The 18,172-nt window shown below is 34.5% G+C and overlaps 1 protein-coding gene across 4 annotated transcripts in view; it reads left to right on the top strand.

The window, feature by feature from the left end:
* The window catches only part of YAF2 (YY1 associated factor 2), a 74,742-nt gene that overhangs the window by 24,376 nt on the left and 32,194 nt on the right, over positions 1-18,172 (top strand). For 2 of the 4 annotated variants that reach the window (XM_081311694.1, XM_081311697.1), the window contains one exon: positions 2,078-2,149. The exons of 1 other annotated variant lie outside the window; for it this stretch is intronic. In XM_081311694.1, the coding sequence (XP_081167820.1) occupies positions 2,078-2,149 (72 nt within the window). Of the gene's footprint in view, positions 1-2,016; positions 2,150-18,172 lie in introns of all 4 variants that reach the window. One more of the 4 variants, XM_081311695.1, reaches the window with a different exon arrangement.

Here is an 18,172-nt window from a genome sequence, read left to right as displayed (position 1 = left end):
ATTTATTCTGTGAAGTGTCTGTTTAGTTCTTTAGCCCATTTATTGATTGGGGTTTTTTTTTTTTTGGTGTTAAGTTTTTTGAGTTCTTTATATGTTCTGAAGATAAGTACTCCATCTGAGGTGCATGTGGTAAAGATTTTCTCCCATTTTGTAGGTTCTATCTTCACGTTGTTGATTGTTTTTGCTCTTTTTATAACAACTTGCTCTTGCAGTTAATCCCCTCAGAGGGCACCTCCCCCATGATCTAACTCCTTTCCACTTGGCTCCATCCCTTAAATGTCCCATTACTTTTCAACATCTCCATACTAAGGACCAACCTTCCAGCACATGAACCCTTGGTTCATATATACTCAGACCACATCCAAAGCATAGCAGTGTAGTACCCCTTTTGGAATGAATGAATCATTTAAAAACTAATGGGTTTTTATTATAATACTCTTCAACCCAGATTTATAGAAATATGAATATACTTTTACCCAGAGATGTTTGTATCTTAAATTAAATAGGAATGTAACAATAATCTTTTTTTTTATAAGTACACTGTTCTTTTTTTTTTTTAAGAGAGAGTGAGAGAGAGAGAGAGAGAGAATTTTTTAATCTTTTTTTTTAGTTTTTGGCGGGCACAACATCTTTGTTTGTATGTGGTGCTGAGGATCGAACCCAGGCCGCACGCATGCCAGGCGAGCACGCTACCACTTGAGCCACATCCCCAGCCCTGTAACAATAATCTTGACAAGTGTGTGCAAACCTTTTTTAAGAACAAATATTACCTCATAACAAGATTAAAATATAAAAATTTCCTTAGAATTATGTTTTGAAGAATGATGACTTTATAGACCATTTTATCCCCTTACTCTTTTTAAAATTTTTGTAGATGTTGATAGGCCTTTATTTTGTTTATTTATTTGTATGTGGTGCTGAGAATCGAATCCAGTGCCTCACACATGCTAAGCAAGCACTCTACCACTGAGCCACAACCCAGCTCCTATTTTGTTCCATTACTCTTAAAGGAAAAGCTAGACATTTTCTTTAATTTGTTTCCATAGAAAGAAGAATCATGAAACTACAAGTTTCTCAAAGATAGGGGATAACTGTCTAGCTGGATAATGATAAAGGATTATTAAAACATGTATCTGCATCTATTACCTACTGTGGCAATGACATCATTAAAGTAACATGATTAATATACACTGAGTTAAAGGCAATAGCATATCTTCATGTAAGTTTGAAGAGAAAATAAAATTCTGTTGAGGAAGGTTTTTTTTTTTCCTTTAGGATATTTTTCTTTAGTGGAGTGCGGTGGCACATGCTTGTAATTCTAGCAGTTTGGGAGGCTGAGGCAGGAGGATCTCCAGTTCAAGGCCAGCCTCAGCAACTTAGTGAGGTCCTAGAAACTTAGTAAGACCCTGTCTTTATTAGTAAGACCCTGTCTCAAAATAAAGAAAAAACAAGGGCCAGAGATGTGGCTCAATGGTTATTTATCAGCAGCTGACATACTGATAAATAATTTTATATGCTTTAATGGTTAGTTTCTTGATAGGTGACAGATGGTTAAAAACTTAGTGATAAATGGGAATTGTACAATACTTTTAATCTGTAGTCTAAAAAGATTGTTCATTTTGGTAGCTTTATATAACAATTAAGTAAATGTTAATAACAAGAGCTAAAAAATGGTAGATTTTGATCAGGAGGAGGAGGAGGAGGATTATTCTTATATTAATATTAAAAAATAATGGTGGTATTTCAGTGAAATGGAATAGTTTGATAGCTAATATTTTTGTATGTTAAAACATAACTGTCTTTACAGTGAACATTCAAAAATGAAACTGCAAATCTTTGCTTTGTGTTTCTGATAATGCTAGAAGTTTCTGTTGATGCTCTTGTTCACAAATTGTTTCTATATTCACTTTTGTGTGTTCATATATAATAACCCAATGAATTTTTATCTTTTTCTCCTGTAGTTCTATATGTATTAATAATCTCAAATAAAATTAAATAATCTTCTTATTCTGATAGAGAAGAAAAACCTGGATCACTTACCAGTAACTGGAGTTCTCCTATTGGGTAATCTCCACAGATCCACATTCTTTGAAGTTATTGTGAATGCTTCGAGGACCAAGGAACCGTTGAAATTTCCAATTTCAGGAAGGTAAGCAAGTGCACTGACGCATGTATCTAGCATCTTCCAAATCCCCTACCCCCAACTTTCTTACATATACGTCTGTACTGCATGCCCCCTCAGTTCCAGTGGATGCCCATCAGGAAGATTCTCATGCTGGACAGAAGGGCAGGAGAGGTGGATCTGTGAGGGAAAAGACCCAATAGGATAACTCAAGTTACTGGTAAGTAATCTAGTTTTTACAAACTTGAGAAATTTTTCTTCTCAAATTTCTTCTCTTTAGGAGGAATTTGTTTAATAGAAAGGAACTTGTTTGAGATAGGGTTTTTTTTATGTCTAATGTGGATTTTGAAAACTATTGTATGGAGTATATACTGAACTATTAATGGACATATGAATAAAAAGTATGATGGGTATTATTTACATAGTAATTGTTTCTAAAAAATGTATGTTCATTAGCTTTGGTGAATAGTGTAGTTCTAAAGCAGTATAGAGATATTCTTTTTTTTTTCAGTGCTGGGTATCAAACCCAGGGCCTTGTGCATGCTAGGCAAATACTCTAACACTGAGGTACATCCCCAGCCCCTATTAAAGTCTTGTATAAGTTTATTTATTTATCATGTTGCTTTTATTAAAGTAAATACTGGTATTATAAATTTAATGCACATACCAAATTTAGTCAAATTATTTTTGTACAGTAGTACTGAACAGTAAAAGTAGTTTTATGTTAATTGATGGGCATGCCTTCTCTTTTCAGTGTTGCATATTGAACCCAGGTTTTGTGCATGCTGAGCACACATTCTGCCACTGAACTGCATCCCAAGTCTAACTACTAACTAGCAGGGATTTTGTTGTTGTTGGTGTTTTTTTTTCTTTTTAGTGGTACTGGGGAATTGAACCCAATGGGATTCTACCTCTGAGTTATACACTCAGTTCTTTTAAAAATTTCATTTTGAGACAGGTTCTCACTAAGTTGCTGAGACTGGCCTTGAATTTAAGATCCTTCTCCCTGAGCCTCTCAAGTAGCTGAGATTACAGGCATGTGCTTCCACATCTGGCTGACTAGCAGTTTTTTTTTTTTAATATTTATTTTATTTTTTAGTTTTCAGCGGACACAACATCTTTGTTTGTATGTGGTGCTGAGGATCGAACCCGGGCCGCATGCATGCCAGGCGAGCGCGCTACCGCTTGAGCCACATCCCCAGCCCCTGACTAGCAGTTTTAATGACATAATTTTCAGTATACCTTTAAACTTCATTGAAGATACAAATTGTTTTTCAAGTATATCTACCACTTCCTTGTTCCTGATAAAAGTGCTTATTGATTTGAAGTGTAGTAGAATTGGTTCAGTTTGAGTTCTGTGATTCTTCAGGTGACAGTTTTTTGAGTTGGTATGTAAATGTTAGCATTAGCTAATTCTTTTCTTTTGGTTTCTTTCTCATTTAGTAGTAGTATCAAATAATTCTTCTAAAAGCATTTTTAGTACATAAAGCGTGTAGGGTGTCCTGCTCCAGCTGTTTAATAAACTTTTATTTATAGTAACTGAGGCCTCTCATAATTCAGTTCCATTCTACTTAGCCATTTCTTCAACTTGAAACTCATGTTTTGCTATTACTTGGGATAGTTGTCATATTTATGGTTTGATTGGTGCTTTCCCATTTTCTTGAAATGACCTTCTCCCCATTCTTCTTTTCTGTACTTTTAAAGTTAAAGCATGCCCTTACTCCTATATCAATTGTTTTTCGCTAGCTTTGTTTTCCCAGTGAAAAAGAAGGGTTTCTGTGACATTATGTTAATCTATGGAATGTTCCTAGTACAGTTCCTAGCAGCATATAGTAAATGATCTTGTTAGTATTGTAAATAATCTTGTTAGTATTTGATTGTAGCTTGATCTTAAACATGTCTTTGGTTATAGTTATCTGTATGACACAGTTTATCTCTTAACTATTAACGTTAGGTTATATTGCTATTTTGTGTGTTCCTTGAAAGGGTTTTATAATTTTTAATTTTCTTCATTTCCTAACATCAGTGATTAAGATGAAATAATACTCATTGAAAAATTAGTTTTCCATGTAGATTGATGAATATACTTAGTTTTTCATGTATGAAACAGGATTGACAAGGGAAAAGAATCTATGTATACTATATTTTTTGAAAAACATATTTTTCCCTTGAAAAGCTTGTATAGTGAAATTCTCATTGGTTGGATTTCTGTGGCATATAAAAAGGAATATCTAGTTTTGAGAGTGTTAATTATACTGGCTTCACTTTAAGCTGCTACACAGTGTAAGAAGACAGCCTAGAAGGTGGGTGTGGTGGTACCCATCTGTAATCCCAGCTTCTTAGGAGACTGAGGCAGGGAGATCACAAGATGAAGGCCAGCCTGGGCAGTTTAGTGACACCTTCAGCAAAATTAGTGAGGGCCTATCTCAAAACATAAAGAGGGCTGCGGATGTAATGTAAGCTTAGTGGTAAAGTGCCCTGGGTTCAATTCCTATACCTAAATAAATAAATTGAATAAAATAAAATTAAAAAGTAGTGAAAACAATCTGGAAATTCAGAATACTTGATATTTGAGGTTTAATATCCTAGAAGATTATTGCTTGATTTGCAGAAATGTTTGTTTTTTAAGAACACCTGTCAAGTGAAGGAGTAAATGAAATTTATTTTGAAGGTCATGGAGGGAAGAAAATGTTCTTTGGTGGATTGTCTCATGGAAATAATCACCAGAGAATCAGTTAAGGTCCAATCATTAGGCAAACCTAGATAAAAAACATTTAGTCAAATGACTTAAATACTAGCTTTGAATCTACTATTGCAAATCTGTGTAATATTCTATTAAAGCTCATAGTTTGTATGGTATTTTAATAACATAATGGTTGTACTGACAGTGTCCTTATTCTTTGAAGATAAATACTAAAATATTTGAATGTGGTGTATCTTAATGGGTTCAGGAATGGGTTCAGAAAAAAGGTATATGAATATTTGGATTTGGTGTGTATATGTGTATTTAGAGATAAAAGGAAAGATAAAGCCAATGTGGTAAATATTAACAAATTTGAACCCTGGTGAAGGGTATAAGGTATTCATTTTACTGTGAACATTTCTGTGACTTTGATATTAAAAAAAAAAAAAGTTGAGGAGAAAGTACCTTAAAGAGAACCTTATTGTGCTTCAGCTCCTCTAATTCTAAATGGAAATAATAGAACCTATTCTTTCCATGCCTCGATCCAAGTAGGCATAGTGGGATGACATTTGGCAGAATAACAGCCAAGAGAACTATAAGAAGTTTTTTTTCCCTTTTATCATTAAAAATGAGCTTCATAATGGATAAATTTTAAATGGAAACTTTTGCCTAAAAGTTTCTTAACTTAAAATATGTCTATTTTAGCCAGGCTGCTTGGCACATGCCTGTAATCTCAGCTATACAGGGGACTAAGGTAGGAGGGCCAAGTTTAAGGGCAACCTGTTTAAAATGAAAAGTAAAGAGGATTGTATATGGAGTTCAGTGATGCAAGGCCCCTAGATTCAATCCTCAGTACTAGAAAATATTATTACCTTTTTAAATTGAGGGCATATTGAATTATATTTAAATAAGAACAATTATTTTAAAAATGGTAATTATAAGTTGATATGTAAAGAATTGAAATCTTGAAAATAAAGAATATGGGGGGCTGGGGATGTGGCTCAAGCGGTAGCGTGCTCGCCTGGCATGCGTGCGGCCCGGGTTCGATCCTCAGCACCACATACCAACAAAGATGTTGTGTCCGCCGAGAACTAAAAAATAAATATTAAAAATTCTCTCTCTCTCTCTCTCTCTCTCTCTCTCTCTCTCTCTCTTAAAAAAAAGAAAATAAAGAATATGATTTTAAAATAACTCCATAAATGAGAAAATAGACACAGCTAAAGGGAGAAGTTAATAGTTTGAAAATGGAAGTTAGAATTCTTCCAGAACAGCACAGGATATAAGAGATGAAAAACAAGAAAGAAAAACTAAGATATGTTAGAGGACAGGTTGAGAAGCTCCAACATGTGTCTAAGTGGAGTTTTAGAAGAGAGAATACAATAGTGGAGAAGCAATATTAAAGAAAAAAATGATTAAGAATTTTCAAGAATTAAAAAATGTAAAGCTGGGCATGTTGGAACACTCATGCAGTCTTAGTTACTTGGGAGGCTAAGACAGGAGGATTGCTAGAGCTAGACATTGTCTCCTAAAATAACAATAACAACAACAAAAGGAAATTAATTATAAAATAATTAGAATAGAGTTACAACAAAAGCATTGTATCAAAATTTGAGGGATGTTAGAAGAATATATTGCTTTGATTATATTAAAAGATTGATACTATTTTGAAAATAAATATTCAACTGAAAAAAAACACCAAAAACACTAAAAAAGAGCACAGTAAAACCAAAGAAAGAAGGAAGAAAGGAACTAAAAATAGATTTTGGTGAAGTAGAAAATTATTAGACATAAAAGCAGTATTATGATTAAAGCAAATCAGATCTAGTTCTTTTCAGTTGATTCTGGAACTGTTCATCAAGAAAAGCTATAATAATAAGTAAAATTTAAAAAGTATTACTACAAATATAATAATGATTTTAAAAATAAGAAATACCATTAAATTTATATGCATATAAATTTTATTTTTATTTATTTTTTTTTAAAGAGAGAGAGAGAATTTTTTTAATATTTATTTTTTAATTTTCGGCGGACACAACATCTTTGTATGTGGTGCTGAGGATCGAACCCGGGCTGCATGCATGCCAGGCAAGAGCGCTACCACTTGAGCCACATCCTCAGCCCCATGCATATAAATTTTAAAATGAGTATAAAAAAATTTTTTTTTTTTGTACTGGGATTGAATCCAACAGTCCTTAACCACTGAGCCACATCCCCAGCCTTTTTTCATTTATTTTGAGGCAGGGTTTTGCTAAGTTGCTTTAGGGCCTCCCTAAATTGCTGAGGCTGGCTTTGAACTAGCGATCGTCCTGCCTCGGCCTTCTGAGTTGCTGAGATTACAGGCATGCACCACTGTGCCTGGCACCATTTAGGCAACTGAAGTTGTAGTAAACCTCCTCAAGTTAAGAATAGTTTTTTGTTTGTTTGTTTGTTTGTTTTTAATAATAGGGCTGGGGGTATAACTCAGTGCTATAGTGCTTGCCTGTCACATGCAAGGTTCTAGGTTTGATCTTCATGCCACTAAGTAAGTAAATAAATAAATACAATTCATATACCTTACAATTTTCCCAGTCAGCCAGGTATGATAGCATATGCCTGTAATCCCAGCAATTCAGGAGCCTGAGACAGGAGGATCATAAAAACAAACAAACAAAAAAACCTGGGATATAGCTCACTGCCAAAGCAACCTGAGATTCCATCCTCAGTACTACAAAAAATAAAAAAGAAAGTACAATTCAGTGGGTTCTGTTTTTTACTTTTTTTTTTTTAATCTTGAGACAGGGTCTCAGTAAGTTGCCCAGGCTGGCATTGAATTTATGAGATTACCGGCAAGCATCACATTTCTGACTGGCTGACTTTCTTTCCTTCTTTCTTTTTTACAAACTTGTGCCATGATTACCATTCAGTTTTAGAAATTCTTCATCTCCCTAAACCTTCTATTCTTAAGCATCTACTAATCTACTTTCTGCTTCTATAAATTCATCTTATCTGGACAGTTCTTAAAATTGAATCATACAATCTTGGGCCTTTTGTGATTGGTTTCTTTCACCTAGCATAATGTATATAAGATTCATCCATTTTGCAGCACATATTAGTGCATTTCATTCTCTTTTAAAGACAAATAATATTATTATATTGTGTACAGATAATAACACATTTTGTTTATCCATTTGGATTGTTTTTCACTTTTGGCTATTGTGAATAGTCCTATTAGGAACATAGTATAAGTTTGTTTGTTTGTTTTTGGATGATGCTAGGGATCAAACACAGAGAAGCACTCTATCATTGAGCCATATCCTCAACTTGTAGGTACAAGTTTTTGTGTAGATATATGTTTTAATTTCCTTTGAGTATATACCTAGGAGTGGATTTGCTGGCTCCTATGGCAACTCTTTAACCTTTTGTGGAATTGTCAGATTGTTTTCCAGAGTAACTGCATCATTTTACTTTCCTACCAATAATGTATAAGGGTTCTGGTTTTTCCATACCTTCACCAAAACTTTGTATTATCTTTTTTTTTTTTTTTTTTTTTTTTTTTTTTTTTTTTTTTTTAGTACCAAACATTGAACCCAGGGGCACTTAGCCACTGAATCACATTCCCAGCACTTTTTCTGTTTTCTTTTTTTTTTTCTCTTGAGATAAAGTGTTGCTAAGTTGCTTAGGGCTTCACTGAGTTGATGAGGCTGGCTTTTAACTTGCAGTCCTCCTGCCTCAGCCTCCTAAGCAGCTGGAACTAAGGTGTGTGCCACTGTGCCTGGCCATTATCTATCTTTTTGACTATTGACATCCTAGTTTGTGTGAAGTAGAATCCAAAGAAATAGTATTAGTAGTCATATTTGTAATCATGATTACAGATGTGCTTTGGGGAACACACCCCAATTCTATACAAATTGACTAGAGAACTAAAAGAGGGAAAGCAACCTTGACTTTTTTTTCGGTACCAGAAATTAAACTCAGAGGTCCTTAACTACTGCACCACGTGCCCAGCCGTTTTTATTTTTTGAGACAGAGTCTTGTTAAGTTACTTAGGGCCTTACTGAGTTGTTGGAAGTTTTGCATTTGAGATCCTCCTGCATCATTCTGCTGAGCTGCTGGGATTACAGGTGTGTGCCACCTTGAGTCCCCGCCCCCCCCAATACCTTTATTTTATTTATTCATTTTTATGTGGTGCTGAAGATCAAACCCAGTGCCTAACATGTGCTCTAGCACTGAGCCACAACCCCAGCCCTACCTTGACTCTTTTTTTTGTTGTTGTTTTGTTTTGGGTACCAGGGATTGAACTCGGGGGCACACAACCACTGAGCCACATCCCAAGCTCTGTTTTGTATTTTATTTAGAAACAGGGTCTCACTGAGTTGCTTAGTGCCTTGCTGTTCCTTAGGCCAACTTTGAACTCATGATCCCCCTGTCTCAGCCTCCTGAGCTGCTGGGATTATAGGCATGTTCCGTTGTGCCCAGCCCCAACTTGACTTTATTTATTTTATTGACTTTTAAAATAAATGACAGCAGAATGCATTGCAATTCATATTACACATACAGAGCACAATGTTTCATATCTCTTGTTGTATATAAAGTATATTCACACCAATTCATGTCTTCATACATTACTTTGGATAATGATGTCCATCACATTCCACCATCATTGCTAACCCCCTGCTCACTCCCTTTCCCTCCCACCCCTCTGCCCTATCTACAGTTTGTCTATTCCACCCATTCTCCCCCTCCCTACCCCAGTATGGATCACCCAGCCCAATTGTTAATAAGAAAAATTTAACCTTGAAACATAGACTGGAAAGGATATACAAGGGAAAATATTTTGCAGTCAATCTTATTTATGGACACAGACATGAAAAATTTAAATGGGTTAAGAACATAAGGATGGTTCAGTATTTAAAATTGTGTTTATATAATTTGTAACACTGGGAAAAATCTAGATGGATTTCATAAAAGTATATGATAGAAACTGTGTATCCATTCATGTTAAAAAATAGATAAATTATTTATGTATTTTTGACACTGGAGATTGAGCCCAGGGGCACTTTACCACTGGGTTACATCTCCAACCCCTTTTTATTTTTTAAATCTTGAGACAAACCTTCGATAAATTTCTGAGGATCTCACTAAATTGTGGAGGCTAGTCTCGAACTTGTAGTCTTCCTGCCTAAGTCTCCAGAATTGCTAGGATTGCACTTGTGTGCCACTGCACCCAGCAACAGATCACCTTCTTAAACCCTAAAAGACAAGTGAACTTTTTTCTTCCAGTAAAATTTGCCTTTTAAACTTTCTCAAACAGTAACCATCGTGCTCTATAGTGAAACCTTATACACATTCTTGTTAATGTCAAGAGGAAGACAAATATATCTCTGTCAGTGTGTCAGTAAGATGAGCAAAAATAAAAAATACAAACAATAAAATCCAAAAAAGATTGGAAAGGAAGAGAAGTTAGAACATTTCCCTAGAAAATGTAAGAGAAAGGAACACACTGTAATAATAAGATAATTCAGTGTTCCTGTATACAGGGTTAACATTCATATTGGCAGCAGCCTATAAAGAATATCTTTTTTATTTTTTAGAAAATAAAAAAGATATTCTTTATAGGGAATTATATGAAATACCCCAAATTTTATTGAAGTACATAAAATCTGGTTTGAATAAAAGACAGAATATGCTGTTTGTGGATGGGAAGTTTGTTTAAAATTTATTTATTTATTTATTTATTTTTTTGGTTTAAAATTTATTTAATAGAAAATATTACCAAAGTTACTTCTATTATATGTAGTTTTAAATAATAATCCTGATGGGATTAGTTGTGGAAAATGACCTTCATGTGCAAAAGTAAGGGCATAAGAATAGTGCAGAGCCAGGCAATGTGCAGGACTGTAATCCCAGCTACTTGGGAGGCTGAGGCAGGAGGATTACAAGTTTGAGGTCAGCCTCAGCAATTTAACAACCCTGTCTCAAAATAAGACATAAAAAGAGTTGAGGATATAGCTCAGTGGTAAAGTGCCCCTGGATTCAGACCCTCATGAACAAATAAATAAATAAGGTAGTTCTGGAAGAAGAAAAAGAATGAGAAGTAACTTGTGTTTGATATTAAGACTGATTGTAAAATTATGGTATTTAGAATGGGCTATTACATACTGCATAGCAATAAAAAAGAATACTACTACATACAACATAATTTTCTTTTCTTTTTTTTTTAAAGAGAGTGAGAGAGGAGAGAGAGAGAGAGAGAGAGAGAGAGAGAGATAATTTTTAATATTTATTTTTTTTTAGTTCTTGGCGGACACAACATCTTTGTTGGTATGTGGTGCTGAGGATCGAACCTGGGCCGCACGCATGCGAGGCGAGCACGCTACCGCTTGAGCCACATCCCCAGCCCAACAACATAATTTTCTTCTAAACTTAATTTTGTGTGGAAGAATTGAGACAAAATATTACATATTGGTGATTTATTTGCAAGAAGTTCAAAAACAGGACTAATCTATGTTGAAAAGAGAGGAAGCATGGTTATCTTGGAAGTATGGTACTGATTAGAAAGGGTCATGAGAGAGCCTTCTGGAGTGTGAGAAATGTTAGTACTTGGTTTGGGGTGAAACACATAGTGCTATTTGTGCTTAAAAATCAAGCTGTATGTTTAGTATTTTTGTATTTTACTATATGTAAGTTATATCCTAATTTTTTTTAAAAACTGGGATTTGAAATAATGTAGTGTTTATACAGGAAAAATCAGATAAATGTAACACAACAGAAAGTTCAGCAATGAGTCTCTGGTGAATGCCAGAAGTAGCATTTAGTAGTATGAAAAGAAAAAGTAGATGTTGAATTGATTTTATATATGGAGGGAAAACTACATCTCTCCTTCAAGTCACATGCAAGGGCTGAGGATGTGGCTCAATGGTAGAGTGCTTGCCTAGCGTGGGTGAGGCCCTGGGCTGACTTTCAGCACCATAACAAATTGTATGCAAAAATATAACAAGTCAAGAGGAATGAGCCATCAAGGATAAACAATTTTACTCTTTCAAAAAAGAAGAACTAAAAGATAATTGGCATGACTAGGAGCAGCTGTGTACAATATCTTTAACAGCCAGTGGATTTTCATCCAGGTCTAAAAATTGAAAGAACATGACAGAGATAGAAATAAAATGAGCAATGATATAAATGCACTTTGTAGCAAAGGTAACTGGAAATTGGAATGGCTAATGAACTGAAAAGATGCATACTTTCATTTATAAGGAAATGTAGTTGAAAACATGAACTGTTTATTTTCATCTATAGAATTGCAAAGCTCAGAATGGGATTTTGTGTAGTTGAAAATGTGTATACCCCAGTGTCCTGCCATTAACAGCTAATTAAAGTATTAGTCTACTGAAACTTGCATATTTTCTCTAGGAAATTTGTATATGAGTATTCATTTGGAAGACAAAATGTAAATGTTTCTCAGTAGAAGGACATTTAAAAATAATATATAGAATAATTGTATGGTGAAGAATTGCCTAGACCTGTTTAGATCATTATCATTAATGATTATTTTAATAAACAAATTACACTTTCTATGCCTACTGTTGTTTTAAGTACTTTATGTACATCAATATTTTTAATCCACATGAAAACTGAGAAATAGGTGCTATTATCATCTCCTTTTTAAATATGGAACTACTAAAGCATGTAAAGATAAATAACTGTACTAGTTTTCTCTGTTGCTGTAATAAAATACCTGAAGCTGTGTACTTTATAAAGATAAGAGCTTTATTTAGCTCATAGTTTTGGAGGTTGAATTTCTATGACTTAGTGTACCCATCTGCTCTACTTATGGTCTCATGGTGGATGACATCACAATGGCAGGGCATGTGCAGATAAGATTTTATGATTAGCAACCAGAGAATGAAGAAGGATCTTTTTTTTTTTCTTAAATAACTTGTTCTTGAGAGAACACACTCACACTGTGAGACTAGCATTAATCCCTTCTGAGGTGATAGCCTTGGTGACCTAATTACTTCCACTTGGCCCCCTCGTGAAGGTTTCACCACCTCCAATTTTTTTCTGTATGGTACTGGTGATTGAACCCAGAGGCCGTCCACAAGTGAGAGTTCGGATCTGAACCTCAGTTGCCTGATTTTAGAGTTCACCATGCCATGTTACCTTTTTGTGTGTGTGAATATGGAGGGGCCCTCTTAAAAATGTAAGGAAAAGTTAAATTGCACCGTGTGATGTCATTACAACACACTCATGATATTGGTTGCTTCCGGATGGGTTTTGGAGGTGAGGGGAATCTGGTGATAGTAGTTGAAATAAAACTGTGGGCTCTGTGTTTTTCCTTAAAGAATATGTGTTATAGCTTTTTTTTTTTAAATACATTTTTAGTTATATATGGACACAATAACTTTATTTTTATGTGGTGCTGAGGATCAAACCTAGTGCCTCACACGTGCTAGGTAAGTGCTCTACCACTGTGCTACAACCGTGGCCCTTATGTTTTATTCTTCTTATTTTTTTAAATAATAACTTTATTTTATTTATTTTGAGTGTGTGGTGCTGAGGATAGAATCTAGTGCCTCACACGTGCTAGGCAAGCACTCCACCACTGAGCCCCAGTCCCAGCCCCTTGTTTTCGATATTAGTCTGTAGTTGAAAAAAAATAATAAAAAAGCAATGGCTCTGACACAATAGCTTATAGACTAGCCTGGTTCTGAGAATGAGCAGCAGATAAATGGTAGGTGCTAGGGAAAGGGAGATGAATAGGTTTCATCCCCTCTTTAAGGAGTTCAGAGAGTTACAGGAAAAGAGAGAAGGAAAATGATTTAATTCAGTTGTTATGTGCAGATCTCTTTCCTTCTTCTTCCCTGTATCTCTTATCACTGCCTTTTCCCTCCAAATACAAATAGAAGACGAAATACCTTGACTTGAGGCATGAGAAACAGCCACTGAAATATTGATGGCAATATAATTTTAATAATATTTAATTACATTAAATATTATAATATTAAATGATTATATAAAATATTCACAAAATATATAATATATAATTTAAATAACAATAATATTTAGTGATATTAATAATATTGATGGCACTTCCTGTTCTTTTACAAAACTACCAAAGAATAATCTCTGTAGTGTATAGCTTGTTCATCATTTTATCTCTAAAATTTAGTGTAATTCCTTGTGGTTAGTGGGCTTCTGGATGCTTGAATGAATAACTTTCATACTTTATTTACTTTTAGCTTTTATACTTTACTCTCAAATTAACTAGCACCTTAACCAACGTTTTCCTTAAACTATTTGGTGTATCTTCTGTGGGTTCCATTTACTTCCAGTGGTTTCCAAGACTAAGGTAATTTGAATGAGAACAGTATATGAAAACTTGAATTGTTTTGTGCAAAAGAACTCTGACTTGAGTAATATTTTAATCTGTAGGAAATTTTGAATATCAAAACTTCATTTTAATTTCATTTTACTAAGTCCAGTACATTTTTTAAAACTAGTACTCTTAAAATCTCATGATAGTACAATTTTTGTTCTCAGTGTTATTGTATTCTCTTTCAGTCAGTGTTGTCTTATAAAACTGCTTATGTTCTGTATTTTATTTCTGAAAGTCTTAATATCCTAAAACCACATTCTTTTCAAGTTTTCAGATGGACCATGGACTATTTCCAGATGATACTAGTTTGTTTGTAATAATAGAAATCCTTTTAAAATCTGTCATGGTATCTCATAAAGAGTGGTGCTATTATTTCATTTCATCTTAGGGAGAGAGTTGTATTTTCTTTGATGGTAAATTGGATTGGAATTAGCATATGTGAGATCCTCCCCAAAAGGCAATTTTAAGTATCTGAATGTTGTCAAGGAGGGACAAATTTGTACAAATTATAGTGAACAGTGCTTGTAAAAAACACTGCTGGCTTAAGTCTCTGTCCAGAAATTTTGATCGTTTTCTTTTTTGACAGCCTGATAAGATGTTTTTACCTTAAAATCAACTTATCCAAGATGTACTCAAGAGGAACTTAATATTAACTAAAGAAACAAACAATAGTAAATTCAGTAAAAGTATTGAAATAGCCATATACATTTAAGACTTCACATTAGTCATGGCTAAGTCAGAGTGGCACTGTCCAATACAAATATAATGCAAATTGCAACTAGAGTTGTAGCTCGGTAGTACAGTGCTTGCTTGCCTACCATGTGTGAGGCCCTGAGTTCAATCCCCAGTACTGCCAAAAACTTTGGTGGGGGAGCCATGTATGTAATTTAAAAAGGTAAAGTGGAACAGGTGAAATTACCTTATTTCCCTGCATTTTTTAATTCATACATTATAATTGTACATAATGATGTAATTTGTTTTACATATTTGTACATGCAATATAATTTGCCAATATCACTTCCCAGCACTTTGCCCCTGTTTTCCTGGCTCCCACCCCTTGGTCCCTTTTCTCTGCTGATGGCCTTTGATTTTCTGAGTTCTGCCCCCATCTCTCTTCCTTTTTCTTCTCTAGCTTTTGCATATGAGAGAAAACATAGGAACCTTCACTAGCTAAGTCTAACGATTTCAGTTAACATTTGATCTGTAGTTCCATCCATTTTCCTGCAAACAACAATTTCTTTTTTCTTCATGACTGAATAAAACACCATATTTTCTTTATCCATTCATCTGTTCATGGATACCTAGACTGGTTCCATAGTTTGGCTGTGGTGAATTGTACTGCTGTAAACATGGATATGTGTGTATCATTGTAGAAGATGACTTTAATTCTTTAGGGCAAGTACCAAGGAGTGGTATAGCTGGGTCATATGGCGATTCCATGCCTACTCTTTGAGGAACCTTCATACTGATTTCAGGTGAAATTATCTTTAGTATTATATTTGTTTAGCTCAAAGTATCTAAAATGTTATTCTTTCAGTTATTAGTGAGATGTTACAATATTTATTTCATACTAAATCTTTGAATCTGGGATGTATTTTGCATCTAAAGCACATCTGATATTGATCAGGCATGTTTTAAGTGCTCGGTACCCACTTGGTTTCTGTATTATACAACACAGATTTAAGAGTGTCTGAAAAAGAAATGTGGTTTTATTTTTGCCTATTAACTTCTCATTAAAGATGCTTTATATATCCATGAACACCTGTTCATGGGTATCAGCTCTACTGTTGATCATTGGTAATCTGAAATTGTGCTGTTTCTGTACTTGATAGCACATTTAAGTGCTATCAGGTGGTCTGTGATATCTAGTCTACTTAATTTCTTTATGTGAAGTGTATAAGCTTTTGGAATATTGGCTTCTAGTTTTTATCAGAATATCTTGACTCAAACCTCCATTAGCTAGAGAATGTAGGATTATTATATATTATTATTCACTAATGGAGCAGGATAACAAATCTCTCTTGGTTTAAAGTCATTTCTCCAAATCAGAAGGATTCCTTTCATGATGATTTCTTTTTTAAAAAATGAGATTCAACACTTGCTTTATGGGGATAGGGTTTTCTTTCCCTAGTTACTAAATGCTTTTCAGAGCAACCCATTTTTTCTCTACTTTTGTCCCTGGTAAATATTATTTGAAAGTTAGTATATTGTAAAAAAGAGCCCTATGGTATAACACATATGACTTAACATTTTGATAGCTTATTGGTTTCATCGTTCTTAAGGTAAGGGGCATTTAAGAGTATTATTCTCAGTAAATTAATTTTTAACCTCTAATACTGTTTATCCCTGTCTCTTAAGTGAAGAATTTCTATAAACAATGTGAGGTTTTTCTCTTTTTTTTTGTGGTGGGGTCTCCCTATTTTATCTAGGTTGGCCTCAAACTTTTAGGCTCTCAAGTGATTCTCCTTCCTCAGTCTCCCCTGTAATTGGGAGTACAGGAATATGCCACCACACTTGGCTACTCCTGTGAGATTAGTTGCACTCTGGATATATATAAATGTTTAGATTTTGAAGTTTGTTGGGCCACCTGTTTTGTTATCTTAATTATTGCTTAATTTCTATACCTGTTCTGAGTTTCCAGTCTTTCAGCCTGCCTCCTTGTTACTCCACCTCCATTCTAGCAGAATCTCAGATATTACCCTATTATTCCTTCTGAATCCTGCTGTTCAGGCATATCCAATATTGTTGTCAAGCATTGCCAACCACAGTCAGTGCAGCATTTGTCTGTTGGTAATCCCCAATATGATAGCAATTTTAGCATTAGTAATAATCTTAAAATGTAGGGTATGGAATTAACGTTAGAGTTTCTGGCTTGGAGTTGAAGTCAATCAAAGAATATTCTTTGCCTGTTCACTGTGAGCATTCATTTTATTTAATTTCATTGCCCTAGCCAAATGACAGCTGATAGTTGTTTATAGTGGTCATTGGTGAGTTGCAGCCAGTTATATGGCCAAAGAAAGGACACTAGGTAGCATAGACAGACTGCTGGACAGCATGTGCTAGCTAGTAGCTGAGAGTGAGCAAAACTAAAAACTGGTAGAAGAGCAAATTAGTTTTCTTATCTACTGTCATGACACTAATTTTCAGAAAATTCCAGTTTTTACTTCATTACTAAACATTTGCTGAGATCAGTTAAATTTGAGTTACTTTCTCAGAAGTGAACAAAACGGTCACTGTGCCTTGTCAGGCTGTGATTACTTGTCATCTCTGTTTAAATCTTCTCCTTTCCCACTCTGTCTTAGAGGTTCTACAAGATCTGGTGGTACCAGTTTGGCTTATAGTCTTGTTTGTTTGGTCCTCTCAATCATTGTTGACTTGTGCCATGTTTTGAAGAAATGTATTTGCCATTATTGAAAAAATCAAGAATACCTGGGATGTGACTCAGTGGTAGAGTGCATGAGGTCCTGGGTTCAATCACAGTACTGAAAAACAAAGACAAAAATAAAGACAAATAAAAACATAAAGAGATTTCTCTTGAAACCTACAAAAACATCAAGAGATTTCTATCTTCTTAAGATTAGCACACTAAGTTACATTTGTTCGCTGCAATAATTTGCCCAAACTTAGTTGTGGCTTGGTTTCTACCTTTCTCATAATTTCCTGTTTTTTTTCTTATGCTTGCTTCTCTTAACTTAATGTTTATTACTAATCTAGTCTCTGAAGATAGTTCTTCTTATAACCCTTGTTCTAGATAATCTGGTTCCTTGCTACTTTAAACTTCCTTTTTTAAAAGGTGTGTGTGTGTGTGTGTGTGTGTGTGTGTGTGTGTGTGTAATGTATTACAATTCTTTTAAACATATAAAGCACAATTTTTCATATCTCTGGTTGTATACACACTATATTCACACCAGTTTGTGTCTTCATACCTGTACTTTGGATAATAATGATCATCACATTCCACCATCATTAATAACCCCTAAATTTCCTTTTTTGTGTTATGAGACTTTTCGTA

Source organism: Spermophilus citellus (assembly GCF_964194105.1).
Source record: "Spermophilus citellus genome assembly, chromosome: 10".
Taxonomy (NCBI): Eukaryota; Metazoa; Chordata; class Mammalia; order Rodentia; family Sciuridae; genus Spermophilus; species Spermophilus citellus.
Note: the sequence above shows the minus strand (reverse complement) of the source record. Positions and strands in the feature narration are given on the sequence as shown.